Source organism: Cnephaeus nilssonii (genome assembly GCF_951640355.1).
Source record: "Cnephaeus nilssonii genome assembly, chromosome: 19".
NCBI lineage: Eukaryota > Metazoa > Chordata > Mammalia > Chiroptera > Vespertilionidae > Cnephaeus > Cnephaeus nilssonii.
The window spans coordinates 43357526-43377667 of NC_137090.1; the positions used below are offsets into that span (position 1 = coordinate 43357526).

The 20142-nt window shown below is 46.5% G+C and overlaps 1 protein-coding gene across 1 annotated transcript in view; it reads left to right on the plus strand.

The window, feature by feature from the left end:
- Window positions 1-294: 294 nt before the first annotated feature.
- DNAH9 (dynein axonemal heavy chain 9) overlaps window positions 295-20142 on the plus strand; it is a gene marked incomplete at its 5' end in the record, with an annotated part of 343516 nt that continues 323668 nt past the window's right edge. Inside the window, 6 exons of the mRNA XM_079798920.1 lie at window positions 295-708; window positions 9146-9342; window positions 14224-14382; window positions 15466-15596; window positions 17731-17942; window positions 19779-20012. Coding sequence (XP_079655046.1) covers window positions 295-708; window positions 9146-9342; window positions 14224-14382; window positions 15466-15596; window positions 17731-17942; window positions 19779-20012 — 1347 coding nt within the window. The remainder of the gene's footprint in view (window positions 709-9145; window positions 9343-14223; window positions 14383-15465; window positions 15597-17730; window positions 17943-19778; window positions 20013-20142) is intronic.

Genomic DNA, 20142 nt, shown 5'->3' on the forward strand with positions numbered 1-20142 from the left:
AGCATTTATATCCTTGACCTCCCCTCCGCGCACCTCAACAATAAACCACTGACCAAGACAATCACCCTGGAGCACCTACAATCCAAGAGACCAAACACTAAATAGGAGCGTCGGCTGGTCTCTTAGCAACAGCGACGCGAACCCACCCCTTCGCCCTGACGTCCCTCTCCTACCTTATTAGACTGAAAGGGGCGGGGCCAGGAGCCAGGAGCCCAATAGGAGGGGAGCAGAGGAGGGAGTCCCGGCCGCGTCCCCGTCGCCAAGGAAACCGCCGCCAGCCTGAGTTAGCGCGGGATGCCGAGCGCGGCGGAACCGGCTGCGCTGTCCGAGAACGCGGACCAGGAACCCGGCGTGGACCCGCGACTGCGACTCCTGGGGGCCTGCGTGGCCCGGAGCCTGCGGCCGGCTGCCGGGGCCTGGGAGCGCTGCGCGGGCACGGCCGAGGCGGAGCAGCTGCTCCAAGCCTTCCTGGGCCGCGATGCTGCCGAGGGGCCGCGGCCGCTGCTGGTGGTGCGGCCCGGGCCCGGGGGCCTGGCGCTGTGGCCGGGGCTGGACGCGGGACCGGAGTCCGGCCCGCCTCGCGCCAAGGGGCTTTTTTTCCTGCGCACCAGGCCCGAGCCGCCGGGGCCCTGCAGCCTCCGCGGCGCAGTGCTTTGCGGGGACGTGCCCGCCGCGCCTCTGGAACACCTGGCCGCGCTGTTCTCTGAGGTGAGGGTAATGGTGACCCTGCGCGGGCTGCGGCCTGGGAGGGGGCGGGGCGGAGGGCCCGGGGGCGGAGCCGGGGCCTGCGGGGCGGGGCGGGGCGGGGCGGGGCCCTGGAGAACCTGGACCCCTGCAGAGTTTGAATCTGGAAAGGCGGGTGGGTGGGGGCGAGGATGGGTGGAAACTCAGACCCCGGGGTGTCACCTGAGAGGCGAGCTGGGTAAGTCTGAGGAGGGCCAGGTCAGAGTGAGACTGAGAGGACCACCACTAGGTGCTGTCCTGGGCAGGGTTCAAGCCAGGGCAGGGGCGTCAGCGTGAAGAGTTGCTGGGCCTGGCCCCCTTTTAAGGCTCTATATCTTGATCTCCTGTAAACGGGCACTGGGGAAGACCGGAAGTGGTGAAGGAGGGGGCATTTCTTTGGGTCGGTGAGGCTGTAAACGGTGTTTACTTCTGGGGAAGAGTTAAAAGGGAGAATGGTTGGGTTTTGATTTTTATCTCTTTCATTCCACTACCAACCATAAGCCCAAATCAGCCAGCCCTGTGCCCCGACAGATTGGGGCATCCAAGTTGGGATGTCCAGCAAGCATTTGGAGGGGTGTGCCTGGGGCTCAGGGAGGAAGATCTGGGAGATGTGGAATGCTTGGCGGCACCACAGCGGGGGCCTGGAGAGCGCAGCAGACGTAAGGGCGCTCAGGAAAGATTCTTGGGGTTTTAGACGGTTCCGGAATGGGAGCACACTTCCCTGGAAGTAGAATGTGTGTGCTTCTGGAGGCTCGATGCCCGGATGTTGCAGATCATGAAATAAGTATTCACAGAGTACTGGCTAAATAATGTTTCACGTGATAGGTGCTATGAGGAATACCAAAGAAATAGACAGGACCTCACCCATGAAATTAATCATATATCTAAAGTACCTAACACTAGTCTGACTAGGGCGGAGGCACATTGGCCCCAATGCCACCAATCGCGTCCTGGAGGCTCCTGCTAAGTCAGGTGCTGGCCCTGTAGTTGCCTTATGAGAAGGCTGTGGGGAGAGGAGAACTTCCCGGAAGGGTCTGGGGTGAGAGGAGTTCTCAGGGGACCCAGGAAAGCTAGGTTTCTCGGTAGATATGGAAGTCATCCAGCATTTAACAGCTGGAGTGGTTTTACTGCTGTGCCCTGTCGAACACCATGCCTGCAGAAGTCCAAGCTTGGATCGAATCCCCTCATGAGAGATGATGATAGCAGTGTCCTGGGTTCAGAGGAGAGTTATCCATGTGTTGTGAGCGCCATGCTTAGCCTCAAGCGTTAAACTGGCTCCTGAACAAAGGAGAAGAGTTAGGAAAAATAGCAAGGTAACTCTCAGGTATGAGGAGCGATTGAACAAAGATTCAGAGGTGGAACTAGACCTAAAGTGTGTGGGGGGCAGCAGTCCCATCTCAGTTTTGTCATGGCATAGGAGGTGTAGTCCAGCAAGCAAAAGTAATTCAAACCCTCAAATGTTCAAGAATTTTCACTGATGGGTTGAAAAGAGATTGGAAACACACAAATAAGTAGGCCACTGGATGAATGGAGGTCCATCTGTAATTAAAAGGAATGATTGATATGAAACAGTCCTTAAAATAAACACAAATAAAATTCACTCTCCCAACAGCTTCTAGTGTAGAGTATGATACTGTCAACTCATACACATTATTGTGCAACAAATCCCCGGAACGCCCGCCCCCCCCCCCCCCCCCCATCCTGCATGACTGAAACTCTACACCCACTAAACAACAACCCTCTGCCCCTTCTCCCCACAAACCCTGGCAACCACCATTCTACTTTGTGGTCTCTGAATTTGACCACATAAAGTGGTCTCTGAATTTGACCACTTTAAATATCGCATATACATGGAATCAGACAATATTTGTCTTTTTGTGACTGGCTATTTCACTTCATGTAATGTCCTCAGGTTTATCCATGTGTTAGCACATGACAGAATTTCCTCCCTTTTTAAGGCTGAATAGTATTCCATTTTATGAATATACCGCATTTTCTTTATCAATTCATCTATGCATGGGCATTTAGGTTTCTTTTACCGCTTGGCTATTGTGGATAATGCTGCAATTTAAGATAATTTTTAAAGGTGTAGTTTTATGTATAGTAAGCTATCATTTCTGATAAAAAAAAAGAGAGAGAAAGGAAGGAAGGAGAGAGGGAGATGGAGAATAGAGGAAGTAGAAGGGAGATAAGGAGAAGGAGGGGAAATAGGGAGGTAGGGAAGGAAGGAAGGACCGCAGGAAGGAAGGACACTCATTAACAGAGTAATCCACCAGGGGAACATGGTGACTGAGGTACCGGAGTAGGTAGAAGACTTACTTTCCACTGTAAAAGCTTTTGTCCTTTTAAAATCTGCACCATGTAAATGTGTTATCTACGGAAAACTGTAAATAAAATTATTTTAAAAATACCTCCAGGCATTTACTTTTATTTCTCAAAACTTCTAACAGCAATTCTTAGGCCATTCAACCACTCTTCTCCCACCTTCTTTTATGCACCCTGAAATTGATCCCGAGCCACCTCAGAACTCTGCTCACCCCCATCCCTGAAGCCCTGTCCTTCCCCTCCCTACTCTCCTCTCTACCTATGGATCCCCTCGTCCTTCCACCTCTCCACTCTGCGTCACTAAACCAAAAGGCCCCGCCTGGCTGACAGTCTCCCATGCTGTGTGGGGGTAGATGAGGGTGGGGGTAGGTGGGGGGTGCATGAGGGGTGATGTTGACCAGAGGAGGAAGTCCTTCTCCAAGCCATTTTATTCCCTGCTGCCAGCTTATCTATCCTAGAGCTCTGAAACTGGGATCCTTTTTGAAGGTCTGTGTTTTGTAGAGAGAGCATGGGATTTGCAGTATGACGGACCTGGGTTCGAATGCTGGCTCTGTCACAAGCAAAATTGAAACAGACTCATAGATGCAGAGAACAGACTGATGGTTGCCAGAGGAGGAGGGGGCTGAGGGAGAAGGTGAAGGGATTAAGAAGTACAAATTGGTAGTCACAACGTAGCCATGGGGATGTAAAGTACAGCATAGGAAATAGAGTCAATAATCTGTATATATAAAAGCTTAAGCAACCATTACAACTGGAGAACTGGAAGACCGGCCAGTAGCTATAATGCACACTGACCACCAGGGGGCAGACACTCAACGCAGGAGCTGCCCCCCCTGGTGGTCAGTGCACTCCCACAGCCAACTTTCCGTGGCTGGCTAACCTCCCACGGTCCCTACCCCTGGCCAGCCCTGATCGGCCTCGATTGTTGACCAGGCCGAGGGACCCCACCCGTGCACGAATTCATGCACTGGGTCTCTAATATTGTAATATCTATAATGGTGCCAGGTGGGTACTATAAATATTGGGGGGATAGCTTTATATATGATTGCCTAACCGCTATGCTTTACACCTGAAACTCATACAAAATTATATTGAATATAAACTATAATTAAAAAATAAAATTTATAAAAATAAGAAAAGGGTACTAAGATAAAAATAGGATGAATAGTATTGGGGAAATGTTACAATAATATGTTCTATTATCTAGCTAAATGCTTTTCCTCTTAATATAATTTTCTGTTTTGGGTGTTTCAACCTAGAGGGATATAACTAAATAGAAGGAATAAACATAAAAAATGCTGATACATTAAAAACAAAACACAACTCCTGATTCTGTCAAATTCATCAGTGTGATGTGAGCAGGTTAGCTCATCTCTGTCAGGGTCAAACTACCTTGTAGGGTTGTTATGAAACTTAGAAATAAAATATTAGGATACCGGGAACAGTGTAATCCATACAGGACAGGAATTATTGACACTCTGCATCCCGCTTGAAAGCTTCCTCACTTTTCTGACCGATCCTTGCCACCTTGCTCTGTCCAAATCCAGTTCTCATGGGGGTACTGAATTGTACTCCCCCCTGACCCCTCTGCCTCTGAGCCTGGAGGTGGGCTGCATGTTCTCCTTTCCCCTTGCTGCTTCCAGACTCATGTTGAAAGCCTCCAGTTTGGATCTCATGCCATCAGATGAAGCCACCCTCTGTCCTCATTGCTGCATCATGTACCGATGGCACTGCCCTCACTCCTTCAGGATTGGGCTCCCAGTTCCCTGTGACTCGGGGAGCCAAGGTTACTCCTGTGTTAACATGTGGCTATTTCACCAGACACATGAATGATCCTTTCAATAACCTGGCCTTGAACTTTCTTATCCAGTGATCTTATCCCTGCCCTATCTTAACCATCTCTTCCCAAGACCTTGCATTACCAATAACCATCCCTCTCTGACCACTGCGCCCGTCTTTTCAGCTCACTCCCACCTATTTCCCACTACTACAAGCCCATGACCTTCCAGCACCTCCAACCCATTGATCCTGCGCCTTCCCATTGCCCCTCACCCACACCCGTGCTCTTTGCCCCCTGACCCACCTTGAGTGCTGGGCTCCATCGTTCTCATCATTCTCTTGCATAAACTCCCGACTGGCCTGTGCCTTGCTTTGTTGCACTGGTTTGGCAAAATGACAATCCTGATGAAATCCAACTCCGCCTACTCCACCCCAGCACCCATGAAGCTGAACGGGGCTTGTGAAAAACCAACAGCATCCACTTTAAACTCAGGACCCGGAACCTCTAGTAGACCTTTTATGCTTCCTAGCAGACACCCCACACTCCTATTCCAATTCCTTTCTTGCTCTTCTCATCACTATTGCACACTTTTTTTTTTCCACCTCAAATGTCCAAAAGCTCTTCTCTCCACCTCACTCTGTGATGCTCTTGCTTCTTCCTTGGTTTAAAAAAATGGAAGCAATAAAATAAAAATTCCACAAACTCTTATCTACCTCATATGCCAATATCTGTATTCATATACCCTGCCATGCCTTCTGTTGCTGCAGATGGGCTGTCTGCTGTCAGCCTTTGCCAACCTTAAAACTAACACTGCCACTTTGGCTCTGAACCCCATCCACTGTCATCCTGAGGAGGCAGCACCAACAATTCTCCCGTCTCCTGGATTCTTATTTTTCCCCTCTCCACTAGATAATTCTCATCAAACAAAATCCTCATTCCTCCCACCACCTACCGTCTCATTTCTATGGTCCCCTACATAGCAAATTGTCTAGAATATGAGTATTCTTGTTGTGTCCCATTCATTTCCTGTTTTATCCCATACTCATTTATCAGGCTTTTACCCTCATACTGCTAAGGAGAGAAAGTAAAGAACTTGTCAGGCTCACCAATGACCTCCACTAGACTAGATTAAATGGGCGTTTATCGGTCCTTTTCCTGCTTGACCTGTGAGCAGGATTTGGCCCAGCTCATGATGACCCTCTCCTGCTGGAAGAACTTTCTTCACTTGCTTCCAGGACCCTCGACCTCTGGTTTCCTTCTGTCGCTGTGGGCGTTTCTTCTCAGTTTCCACTGAAGATAACCCCCTCTCCTTTCAACTCTTCAAAATTGAAGATCCCTAGGGCTCATTCCTTGGCCTTTTAATTGTAGAGTTTTATAAACCATCTGTATCTGCCACCTCCCAAATTTGTTACCTCCAGCCTTTTCTGCTCCTCTGAACTCTTAACTACCATATCCAACTGCTACTCAGTGTCTCCAGTGAGAAGTCCAGTAGATATATAAAATTCTAATGTGTCCAAGCACACATTCCCGAACGTCCCCTGAGAACTTACAGCACCCTTAGTCTCCCCCACATGGGTTAATGGCGGCTCCATTCCTCCTGTTGCTCAAATCCCAAGCCTTGAAGTCATCCTCACTGCTGTTCTCCCCCTCTCCCGGTCCCACAACAAATTCATTAAGAAATCACATAGATTGAGCTTTCAAAATGTGCATAGAACCAGAGCACTTCTTACTATTTCCTCCACTCCCCCCTGTGCCAAGCCACTGTCTTCTGTATTGTAGGAATAACTTGCTGATCTCTTTTTCCACTTTTGCCCCCTAGAGTCTAGGCTCAACACAGCAGCTGGAGTGATCCTACTGAAAAAAGATCATGCCACTCCTTTGTTCAAAACCCTTCAATGCTTTCCATTTCTCTGAGAGTAAAAATCAAAATTCTACAGGCAGGGCTGCATGTAACTCGACCCCCTTTACTCCCCCCTACTCTTCTTACCTTGTTCCAGCTTCTACGCTGCTCCTTGACCCTTCCAGGCACACTCCCACCTTAGGGCTTTTGCATTCTCTGTTCCTTCCAACCACAATATACTTGCCCCAAGAATATACACAGCACTTTCATCCCCAGTCTCTGTTCAAATGTTACCTTCTCAATGATGCCTGAACCAATCTCTCCATTTGCAATTGCAACCCCTCCATCCCACATCCCTGATCCTCCCCACCTGCTTTCCCCCGCCCCGCCTCCCCCCCCCCCCCACCCGCCATGCAGACCTTATTGTGACTCCTCCACTAGAATATAAACTTTGTGAGGTCAGTCATCTTTTCATGTTTTGTTCACTGGTATATCTTCCTAGCAGCCTAAAGCTGTCTGTAGGGTGAACATTAGTTAGTACTTCCTAAAACAGTACTAACACATAGTAGATGCTCCGTAAATATTCATTGAATAAGTGAATGGGTTGCTTTTAATTTCATAGAAAGTTCACATTCATTATCTTCCTTTCACTCAAAGCCCTCCAAAGTCCAACCCAAACCCATCTACCACTTTTTCTTGAGACAGAAATACATTCAGTTTTTCTATGAACATTCTATATGCCAGATCCAAGGGGGGATTGTGTGTATATAAAGATCAAATAAGATACAGTACCTGCCTTTGAGATCTTAGGAAAATTCTTGTTTATACTCTTTCCCCTCTCTTATTTATCCTTTCTCCCCTAGGTCCAAAGAGTCCTTTCTCAACATGAATGTGAGAAGAGCTCATTTTGTGACATTTTATTCCTTGGAACTCTCTGTTCACCTGTGATTATAACTTCTCAGTTCAATGATTACTTTCAGACAGACCAGACATGGATCAATCATCCTCTTGGATTTCACATGTTAGATCCATGTATTCTATTTTATGGCCATGCAGACTTATTGGTCATATAGAGAACCCAACCAATCATAAGTCCATGTTTCTTCTTCATTATTTACTTAACAGTTCCTACTCACATTCCTGGATTTTCTGTTTTTCTTTGTAGCATTCCCTTTCCATTAGAGTGAGCGTTAGACTGACAGAGTTTCCTAGTGAGTTGTATTAATGACAACTTTTTAAGTTGCTAGTGATAGAAAACTCCATTTAAACTAGTTCAAAAAGTTCAAGAGCAGGAGCTCAAATGATGTCACAGGCCTTGGTCTTTCTCCTTCTGTAAACTCCCTCTTCTCCAGATCGACCCTGTCCAAAGGCTCCACATGGTAGCATGATGGCCACTCATAGAAAAGAGAACACTCTCTTCCTCCAAAGTTCAGATAGGAGACTCGTCCTGACTCTCATTGGTTCAGATTTACTTACAATCTTCATCTCTGGCTCTGCAGATGGGCACCAAAAGAAGAGGAATTGCCCTAACCGGTTTGGCTCAGTGGATAGAGCGTCAGCCTGCGGACTCAAGGGTCCCAGGTTCGATTCCGGTCAAGGGCATGTACCTTGGTTGCGGGCACATACCCAATAGGGAGTGTGCAGGAGGCAGCTGATTGATGTTTCTCTCTCATCGATGTTTCTAACTCTCTATCCCTCTCCCTTCCTCTCTCTGAAAAATCAATAAAATATATTTTTTAAAAAAGAAGAGGAACTATTTCGGGGTGTCCAAAACTAACTAATGTTCACCCTACAGACAGCTTCAGGATGCTCAACTTTGCTTTACCTTTTAAGATGCCGCCTCACCCACAGGAGACAGATGGTCATCTTCACCTGCATTTGTCCGATGCTTTGCCTCTGGCCTTTGTGACTGTTTCAGTCACCACCTATTCACCCTGTTGATTAGGTAGGGACTCCTGCCCTAGGGTTATGGGACAGGTCAAATGAGACTGACAGCAGTTTATCAGTCACCTACCCTCACAGCCCACAGGAGGAGGACACCATGCCACACAGGGCCACAGGGGGGTTGCCCTTGGGAACAGAGCGAACAACCAGGGGCTGTGGAAGGCAAGCTTTGTGCTATCAAGAGTGTGTGGTTCCCACTGTATTTGGTGGGAGGATGCAATTGGCTCGTTTGAATAATTCCCCTGGCTGGCAGAGACCTGATGCCCTGGTCCCCTTGGTAAGGAGGACTGTTTGACGGGTGGACCTACGTAGGACTAAATAGGAAAGGAAAGTTGGAATACAGGCTGTTTGAGACTCTCCTGATTGTATCAGGTGTCAAGGCAGTACCTAATGTTAGTTCTTAATATTAGGCCTCACGGCACAGAGGCTTGCAAAAGGTGTGTATAGTTTTTTAGGCCTTTCTCAGAATAGTCTTTCTCTAAGGCCTCGTAAGTAGAATGCCTGCCTTTCTTTCCTGTGCACCTCTGTTGCAGGTCGTTATCCCCATCTTGGCCAATGGGAAGAACCACCTGGACTGGCCCCCTGTGGTACGTCAAGATGTCCAGCGGCATGCCCACAGCCTCCAGTGTGACCTCATGGTTCTCCTTGAGCAAGTGAGGGGGAAAACTTTGTTGCCTCTTCCCGTAGGCTCAGAAAACATGGAGTTTGTGGATTCTGAGAGTGAGACCGTGTAAGTGCCACCAGCCCGGGCATATGGGCCTCAGATACGGGAGATACTGGATAATCTGAATGATTTCTTTACAACTTTTCTGTTCCTGACTCTGCACAGCTCCTTATTCTGCTGTTTGCCAACATCCGTGTACTGTGTGTTTTGTACTGATTACTGCCCTCGCCCCAGTCCCTCAGCCTGAAGTCTTTTAAAGCTATCGCAGCATCACGGCCCTTTTCCATCCAGAATCATTTCAGGGCTGAGAGCAGCCACAGAGATGTCAGTATTTTGCTTATCGGGACAGTGTCTCATCATTGGCAAGGGCCCAGGTCCGCCCTGGGAGAGAGCCACGCACTTCCCAGCATTCACCCAGCACATGACATCATAGAACTAACTCAGACCCTCCTCCCCCTGCAGCCGGAGACTTTCCTCAGGTCGGGGGGATGTTTTCCAAAAGAAACAAATCTGCCTTTGTTAGAGTGTGGAGTCCATGCCTCCTGTGCCTGAATGGCATCAGAACCCCAGCCTCGTCCCCTTTAAGGAGTTATAGCTGCCATTTTCGTTTATTCCGTGTACCATTCCAGCTGCAAGCTTTCTTTGCTTCTGTCCCATGGGGATTTTCCTTTTTCTTTCAAGCCAGGCTATGTATCTAAATGATATATTTTGTTATATTCTACCCAGGATTTGTTGGTGGTTTATTTGGTGTGTGTGTGTGGGGGGGGGGGGGGGCGGGGGGAGGTCAGGGCGGGGGGAGAGGGGCAACTCCTAACAAGGTGGAGGGAATTACTCAAACACAGATGAGAATTTCATTTGCTGGTTCGCTAAAATAAAAATACCTATGACAATTTCATTATTTCATTTTAAGCCATTGTTGGTAGTAGTAAGAAAGTCATCTTTTTGATGTTTTGGATTCTAATATTAAAATGTTTTGTTGGTTCAACACAGCAACATGGATGGATGGATGGACAACCATGACAGAATCCACCATGTCTGTCATTTCCCTGAGTGCCCGACATAAAATGGCAATGGCTATGAGGCAAGGTTACGTAGAACTTAGCGCAAAGCTCCGGATCCTAGCTTTTAAAACAGGCTCTGCCATCTATGGGCCAGACCACTTGGGAGCAATCATTCAATCTCTCCCAGCCTCAGTTCTCTCATTTGTAGACTGGAGATGACCTCAGCACCTGCCTCATACTCAGAGTTCTTGTGAGATGGCAGCTCTAAAGCTCTTAGGACAGTGTAAAGCACAGAATAGTGGTGCTTAATGAATGGTAGCTACTACGACCACATAAGAGAGACCTGAGATTGAGGATTGGCTAGGAATCAAAATGCAAGGCCTGCTGATATCCACGATTACTAGACATGCACCTTTCAGGAGGATCTGGGGGGACGGGGTTATAATAAAAGCTGAAGTGGGCAACTTCCAAGTTGGATGACCTCCATCAAAGAAGATGGGCAAATCTCCGAATGCCAACTGGCCACAGGTGCCTGAGACTAATGTGTTTGTGGCAACAGGCACCTTCCTGCATGAGCTCAGATGGCCCTAATGCCAGAGCTTCCCAATGTCATTGTTGTGTATTTAGGGCCCATGGTTTGATCTGAAGAATAAGTAATGCAAGAGATGGCAATGTACTTTATAATGAGTTTTTGCTATTGGAAGTAATTTGCTGCATATATAATTTAAAGCAATTTCCCAATTAACCTGAAAACTTATTGTAGTTTAATAAAAATATTCCATTTTCACAATAAAAAATACAAATTACCATTTTCCTGTTCCTTTTATATTCTAACATAACATTCAGTGTATGTGTATATAATCATTACTGAGTTTATCTCCCTTTGTTCAAACTTGATAATTTTCTAAAAGGATGGGTCATATTTCAGGAAGTTGAGTATCTTCCCCCTTTAATACCTTCTGTAATCACTTGTGACTATCAGTGCTCAGCAAATATGAATTTGATTAAATTAAGTGAAGGTGGTTTTCTGGAATGAAAATGTGAATGATATACTCCCTTTCTTTGTCATTTGGGTGCTGAGTTCTTGACATGAACAGTTTTCATTTAAGACTTAGCGAGATAAAAGCCATATATGACAAGCCCACAGCCAACATCATACCCAATGGACAAAAACTAAAACCATTTCCCCTAAGAACAGGAAGAAGACAGAGATGCCCACTCTCACCGGAAGTACTAGCCATTGTGATCAGACAAGAAGAAGAAAAAAGGCATCCAAATTAGAAAAGAAGAAGTAAAACTGTCCTTATTTGCAGATGACATGATATTGTACATAGAAAACCCTAAAGACTCCATCAAAAAATTATTAGACTTAATAAATGAATTCAGCAATGTAGCAGGATACCAAATTAATGCCAAGAAATCTATGTCATTTCTTTACACCAATAATGAACTTACAGAAAGAGAGACTAAAAAAGCAATCCCATTTATCATCGCACCAAAAAAAATTAAGATACCTAGGAATAAACGTAACTAAGGAGGTAAAAGACCTATATGCAAAAAACTACAGGACACTGAAAAAAGAGATAGAGGAAGACGTAAACAGATGGAAGAACATACCGTGTTCATGGATTGGTAGAATCAACATCATCAAAATGTCCATACTACCCAAAGCAATCTACAGATTCAATGCAATCCCCATTAAAATACCAATGGCATATTTCACAGACCTAGAACGAACTTTCCAAAAATTCATCTGGAATAAAAAGACCCCAAATAGCTGCAGCAATCCTGAGAAAGAACAACAAAGTAGGTGGGATCTCAAAATCATATATCAAGCTGTATTACAAAGCCACTGTTCATAATATAGCCTGGTACTGGCACAAGAACAGACATATAGATCAATGGCATAGAATAGAGAACCGAGAAATTGACCCAAACCACTATGCCCAATTAATATTTGACAAAGGAGGCATGAACACACAATGGAGTCAAGACAGTCTCTTCAATAAATGGTGTTGGGGAAATTGGACAGATACATGCAAAAAAAATGAAACTAGACCACCAACTTACACCATACACAAAAATAAACTCAAAATGGATAAAGGACTTAAACATAAGACAGGAAACCATAAAAATACTAGAGGAATCCACAGGCAGCGAAATCTCAGACATATGCCGAAGCAATTTCTTCACTGATATTGCTCCTAGGGCAATGGAAACTAAAGAGAAAATAAATAAATGGGACTACATCAAAATAAAAAGCGCACAGCAAAGGAAACAACAAGAAAGCCCACTGCATGGGAGAACATATTTGCCAATGTTGTCACCGATAAGAGTTTAATCTCCAACATTTACAGGGAACTCATACAACTTAACAAAAGGAAGATAAACAATCCAATTAAAAAAATGGGCAATGGACTTAAATAGACACTTTTCGAAGGAGGACAGAAGGAAGGCCAAGAGACATATGAAAACGTGCTCAAAGTCACTAATTATCTGAGATATGCAAATCAAAAAGACAATGCGGTACCATCTCACACCTGTCAGAATGGCAATCATCATCAAATCAACAACAAGTGTTGGAGAGGATGTGGAGAAAAAGGAACCCTCGTGCACTGCTGGTGGGAATGCAGACTGGTGCAGCCACTGTGGAGAACAGTACGGAATTTCCTCAAAAAAACTAAAAATGGAACTCCCATTTGACCCTGTGATCCCACTTCTAGGAATATATCCCAAGAAGCTAGAAACACCAATCAAAAAGGATATATGCACCCATATGTTCATAGCAGCACAATTCACCATAGCTAAAATTTGGAAACAGCCTAAGTGCCCACCAGCAGATGAGTGGATTAAAAACTGTGGTACATCTACACAATGGAATACTATGCTGTGGTAAAAAAAGAAGGAATTCTTACCATTTGCAACAGCATGGATGGAACTGGAGAGCATTATTCTAAGTGAAATAAGGCGGGCAGAGAAAGATAAATATCACATGATCTCACTCATTTATGGAATATAATGAACAACATAAACTGATGAACAAAAACAGATCCAGAGACAGAGAAGCATTGATCAGACTGTCAAACCTCAGAGGGAAGGTAGGGGAGGGTGAGGGTAAAGGGGAGAGATCAATCAAAGGAGTTGTATGCATGCATATAAGGCTAACCAATGGACACAGACAACAGGGGGGTGAGGGCATGAGTGTGTGTGTGGGGGGGTTGGAGGGAAATGGGGGGATGGGGACACATATGTAATACCTTAATCAATAAAGAAATTTAAAAAAAGACTTAGTGAGAAGGCCAACCAAAATATATTTTTTATTTTAATGCCTTCTAAAGTACTCCTGTTTTTGGTTATTAAAAAGATATATAAGGTAGATTGCCTGGGAATCCCATTCTTTGCTGGGAAAGTGAGGACAAAGTGAAGTTAATTTTGGCGTTCAGATGACTAATGGTTTGCCTTGTGGAGGAGGAAGTAACCTATTTCCTCTTGATGCAGAGGTCAGAACTAAGACTAAAATGAGGACATCACAGGGAGGTAGATGTGTTCGGTGTAGAGACCCACTTTCTCCCAGTGAGGACTGATCACTGAGGAATGCACTGCTTGTCAAGTTGGGAGGCTGCTGACATTAGTGGGATTCGAGCAAGGGTTGGGTGGTCCAGTGTATTTCTGTATTGACAGAATTCAAACTTCTTCAACTAGCCTTCTGAGTGCTGGTGGATCCTGTCTTGAATAATTGTGTATGCATGCACGCATAAGCGTTTTGTCTGGGGAGAGGACGTGTGCTCCTAATTGAGTACCCATCAATCTATTGTCCAACAAAAGATAAGAATGCCTGGACTAGATGGAATTCCCCACCTGTTTTTAAAAAATTTGGCATTTTGTTTGCAGGCCACCTAGCCTTGTAATTTCCAACGTTTCAGGAGACTTGTTGTGCCCTTCACAGCTTGGATTCCATGGATAAGTCCGTCATCTATGCCATTGAGTCTGCAGTGATCCAGTGGAGTCGCCAGGTGCAGGTGGTCCTCAACAAGGAATCTTCCCAGCCACTCTTCCAAGGAGAAAACCCCACCCCCTGGGTGGAGTTGGAGTTCTGGAAGAGCAGGTAGGCATATGCTCAAACCTTGGCGAGTAGGTAGCCGTCTTACAGAGGATGCTGGCCTGGGGGAGCCAGCCATGGAGTGTGGTTCCACCTCCAGGTGTTTCTCATCTCCCCTGGAGCAGACAGCTCCGTGTCATTGGGGTCATGCAGTTTTCCTGTGCTCTGGGAGATGTACCCTGTCCTTAGGGTTCAATAGTTGCCCCTTCTTTTGTGGTCTGGAGTCAGTATACTTTCTGACATGTCTTCAAAGCCTTTTTCAACCACATGTAAAATTAACTCTCTTTTATGTGTATTTGTACTTGTGTACTCCTTTCTCCTGGGATAGTCAAGGCTATATACACACACTTTTTGTAAGGATCTGCAGAAAAAGAGGGGTTTTGACACTTGGCTGCAGAATAGCCTCTCGTAGATCCCAGCCAATCGTTAGCAGGCCTAGAAAGCCCATCGTCCACTGTGTGCCAGCCCCACAGAGTCCCCGAAAGACCTAATTATTGCTCCTGCTGATTCCCGCTCTACCTTCCCATTTCCTTGTTCCTATTCATCATTGTGCTGAGTAATCTTTTACTCAAAAGGAGGCAGATGTTTGAAGCAGATGTCCCTGTCTTCCTCTTGAGTGGGGAGTGTCCATATCACATGACCAGGTATGGTGCCCTGTTGGTGCCACCATGCTGAGATGTCCCATGCTCTCGCCTGGTTTCTGTTGGGAGGAATGGTTTCTGACCATTCTGCTAACCTGCCGCAGGCCCTTCTCCAGCAGCTTCACTCTGACACGCGTCTCCACCCCCGCTACCCCAAACCTCGCTGCAAGAGCTGATGACCTCCAGCTGCCAAGCTTTGGAGCCACCAGATGTTCACAGCAGGTTCCCCTGCTGTTGCCTCCCGGGGCTGCCCCTTTGAACCATGTTCCCTGCTCAGGCTTTTGCCCTCACTGTCCTGGGAACAGATGCCCTGGCTGCTCGTGCAGGAGCCAGCCTCGGTGGGAGCGCCCTGAGCAGGGCTGCTCTCTGTCTGCCTGGGGGTGGGTCGTCACAGGGGGACTGAGTTTCCCGATGCTCACCTGGACTCCCCTTCTCCACGGCGTTGCAGGTCTGAGGACCTGGAATACATTTACGATCAACTAAGAACGATAAAGGTGAGGAGCATGGTGGGGCTCCTGGACAGGCTTCAGAGCAGCTACTTCCCAGCCTTCCAAGCCATGTGCAGAGATGTCACAGCAGGTGAGGTGCAGCAAGTATTTGCATAAAAGCGTTTACCTTGAATTCTTTATTTAGTGCTGAACTATCTTCTCTCTCAGATTTCAGCAGCTTCAAGTCCTTACGACCCTCCACCTGACACAACCTAGTGTGACAATGCCAGATCTAGAAGCAGGAAAGCAGCGACCTGTGCTGTTTGCATTTCCACCACTCTGTGACCTAGGGAACAACACCTGGGCTTTAGTGCATGCCCTGATATCGTGCACACACCTCCCGCCCACTGCCTCGGGCTGCTGTGATTGAGTAGAGATGGAAGTGTTTTGCTGACTGTGCCACACTGTACAATGCATGTTGTTATCTCTCACCTCTGGGGTTCAGGCCCCTTCGCCCTGGCCTCTTGAGAAGGCTTTATGCCACTGCTGGCTCCATTCTGCTTTTTCCATTCCTACTGTCAGAGGGACTGCAATTTCCTGGCCATCTGAGCACCAGGCAAGATTGCCCCTTGTCAAAATTGCAGAGCCAGCAAAGTCTATAATTAGAAGCAGGTAAATTTTTTTTTCCGGGCTCCCTCTCCCCTCACCAGGGCACTTTGCTTCCTTCCTTCCTCTTCCCAGACCTCCTCCTACCTCTTCAGTCTTGTAGGTCAGAATGTGCTTTGAAAGGTATTTGCAATTTCATGTGATTTACGCTTAATCCAAGCAGTGATTTTCAAACATTTTTTTTCTCTACCAGCACTCTTTCTTTAAAGACAATTTTCTTCCTAAGTCCAAAACATAGAACTAATTAAGGCCTATTTGTTCCATTAAAGAGGGGAGTATCCTGTGTCCTAGCTCAGTGTGGAACCCTCATCCCACTTTCTTCTCCTCATGATGTGGGGTTTGAAAACCGCTCAGCCCCAGGAAGGAAAGTTCCAGTGGTGGAGTTTCTGACATGTTCCCTATAGCAGAGAAGAACTGGCATAAGTAGCTAGTCTTTGAGGTCCCTCTGTGCCCTAAAATGTTACCCCAGAGTCTGCCCTGCAGCACAAAGAGCTGCCTGGGAACAGGTACCTCTTCAGTTTATTGCTTCACTGAGAGATTTTGTGTCCCAGAGGAATCAATTGTTCCCAATTTAAGTCCAATACAAATGATTCAGGTGTCCCCCAAAAGGAGCTTGTGTACCACTATTGGTATGAGCAGTTATTGTGGGAGATATATGGACAGGCACATATAAAAATGTTAAGGGTAACTGTTCTTGGTGATAGCAGTTTTCCATATATGTTAGGGATTTGAAGTTTTCATTTTATATGATTTTATTTAGGTTAAAATGGGAGTCAACTCAGAAAACATTTGAGTAAATACTACAGGTCATATGCAGACATGAGAAATATCATAAGGGAGATATGCAAATGACTGTAATTTGGGCTCTGAAATCAAACAATGTGCAGTAAAGTTATATTTATGAGTTGGTTATTTTGAGCTCCAAATATATTTTTCACATTAATAGATTAATAGACTATGATCATTCACATTAGTCTTTGTTATAAAAGATTTGGTTCCCCATGTCAGCTTCAAAAAGTTATTTGTAGTAGAGTATATAATGACAAAGAAAATAAATTGGAAAAAATGCAGTTATAGTAAACACTGCTATAAAAATAAAAATCCTTGAAATATACAACTCAATTTGGATGATGGAAGGAAAGAACTTTTGGTTAAAGGAGTTAGGTGGAGACGTGGTCAGAAATTTTGATGGGATCTCTGAATAATAAAAATATTTTAGAGGCATTTGATGTGCATTATTTCTATTAGTCAGATCAGGGGTTTGCATCGACTCACTGATGGACTGAAGAGACAAGAGGAAAGGCAATATTTCTGAATCGGTGGGTATGGATTGGAAAAGAGTGATAAAGAAGGAGGGCAAAAGAATGTAGGAAAATGTGTGGGAACAAGATTGTCTGAAGTGGAATTGATTGGACAATGGAGAACCTTGGAAAACTGGAAGCAACAGTACAATGGAGGGAAAAGAACAAGAGCAACATAGACTAATAGGGAGCTCTCATCAGCCTTCTCTCGGCTCTCTTGGTTTAGGAAGTTCAGATCCTTCTCTTCCCGGGCACCAGGGCTCCAACTTGGTGGCTCTGAGCTTCAGACAGGGAGGATGACTCTCTCATTCCTTCCAGCTCTGATGGAGGCGAAGGACATCCACACGCACCTGAAGCCGCTCCGCCGCCACCTGGAAGCCCTCGAGGCCGTGGAGTTCCCGGAGCTGAAGCCTCGGCTGCGGCCTCTGCTCCACGTGGTCTGTCTGATTTGGGCCACGTGCAAGTCCTACTGCTCCCCGGGGCGGCTCACTGTGCTGCTCCAGGAGATCTGCAACCTTCTCATCCAGCAGGTGGGTCCCCCAGGGTCCCCACTGACTCCCTGGCGGCTGGGTGGCATGGAGTCACAGAGGAGAGTAAAGTGGGCATTTTCAGGGCAGGGAAACAATTATGATCCACAGGGTTCCCTCTCGAGTTATTTTACTAATCACAAGCCGGCAAGACCGACGTTTTCAGTAGTGCTGCAACACAGCCTTCCTTTCCCTCTGCCCAAAGCCCGGGGGCTGCTGAAGGGCAGGGGTGGTGAACTTCAACCTCCTGATGATCTGTGCTCGCAGACTGGTATTTATTTTACTTTATTTTTTTAAATATATTTTTATTGATTTCAGAGAGGAAAGGAAAGGAGAGGGAGAGAGGGATAGAAACATCAATGATGGGAGAGAATCATTGATCGGCTACCTCCTGCATGTCCTCTACTGGGGATCAAGCCCGCAACCCAGGCATGTGCCCTTGACCAGAATCAAACCTGGGATCCTTCAGTCCCCAGGCCAATGCTCTATCCACTGAGCCACACCAGGCTAGGGCCAGACAGCAGTGAAGACCAACACTTAGGAATGCCATCTCTGGTGTCAGGCATCTCCGTGCCAAACCCTGTGTCACCACTTGTTTGTGTTGTGTACTTGGCCAAGTTGATTGTCTGCTCTTGTGTCTCACCTTCCTCTTTGTGCAGTGGTAACAAGAGGACCATCTCAAAGGGTAGCGGATGTCTATGAGGCTCTGATGTGGGCATGCATGGCTTACAGCATGCCCTGCACATGCTAAGAACTCGCTGTCTGTGAGCTACAGAGAAGCAACTTTTAAGATCACAAACTTGGTGCTTCTCCTCTAGGGACCCTTACAGCATCAGCCAGGCAAGCATAAGCCCCGAGGAGTGTGCCAGTGACTAGAACAGGAAGCCTTAAGGAGGTGTGGGTGATCTTCCCCCCAGAATTGGCTTCATTTCCCTCTAAGGAGCTGTGACCCTGAGGAAACAATGAATGCGTTTAAAGAGGAGCTAATAATAACTAACATCTATGAGGCACATTGCAAGTTCCAAATTGCTGTGACCTTTATGATCCTGGTCATTTTCAGATGAACTCTGTGAGGTAGGCAGGGAGAGCCTCATTAAATAATAATAATCATTATAACAATAATGATTATTATTATTTAAAGATGTGGGCTAAAGCTCCAGGAACTTAACTAAGTCACCAAAGGTCACCCGGCCAAAGACAGGTTGCTTGACCCCTAGACCAGCACTTTTCCATCACTCCATGTTTGTCAGCCAGGACTCCTTTGGTTGAAAGTGTAAGGAAAGCCCACCAAAAAAAGGTAATTTATTGGCTCATGTACCTCGAAAGTCCAAGGTAAGTCTGGCTTCAGCCCTGGCTTACTACAGGTCATAGGTGGTGTCATCAGGACCCAGTTATTTCTGCCCCTCCCTGTGGTGGTGAAGACGGCTGTCCAACAGCTGCAGCCTCGCAGCCTTCCAGGTTCAGGTCTGTTAGAGACAGGGAAATAATGATGGTTCAAAGAATTCTCGCACTCAAATTATTTCACCATAGAAAGTCAGAAAGTCACCAGAGAACAGGTGGGAAATAATACCTGCCCAGCCCCAGTTGGCCCCATGAAAGACTCACGGTGTTTCCTTGTCTCTGATTGGTCACTTGCCCATACCTAAGCCAATCACTGACTATTTGGCTTGATCCCAGGTCCCAATCCACCTGTGGAACTGAGGATGGAGTCACATGTTTCCTGTAGTTTGCTTCTCAAAAATACTTGGGCTATTGTTCAGGTCAGAGTTGGAGTTGGCAAAGTTGTGGGATGTCCCTCACTTGCAACCAGGCTTCGTGACACGAACGTTTGCGTTCCAGGCCTCTGATTATCTCAGCCCAGAAGACCTCCTGAAAAGCGAAGTGGAAGAAAGTCAGAGAAAACTGCAAGTCGTCGTGGACACCTTGAACTTCTTCAAGCAGGTGTTTCAGGACAGAAGGGAGGATCTCCACACTTACTTCAAGGAGAGCCAGGAAGTCAGGGTGTGGGATTTCCAGTCTTCTTTGGTGTTTGTGCGATTGGATGGCTTCCTGAGGCGCCTGCTCGTGGTGCAGGTGAGTGTGCTCACCCCCCCCCCCCCCCCCCCCCCCCGCTCCCGGCTCCATGCGGGAGGGAGCAGTCAGGGACCCAGCAAGCGCATAGGAAAATGACCGACACAGCACGGTGGCCAGCCTTCCTTTGGTT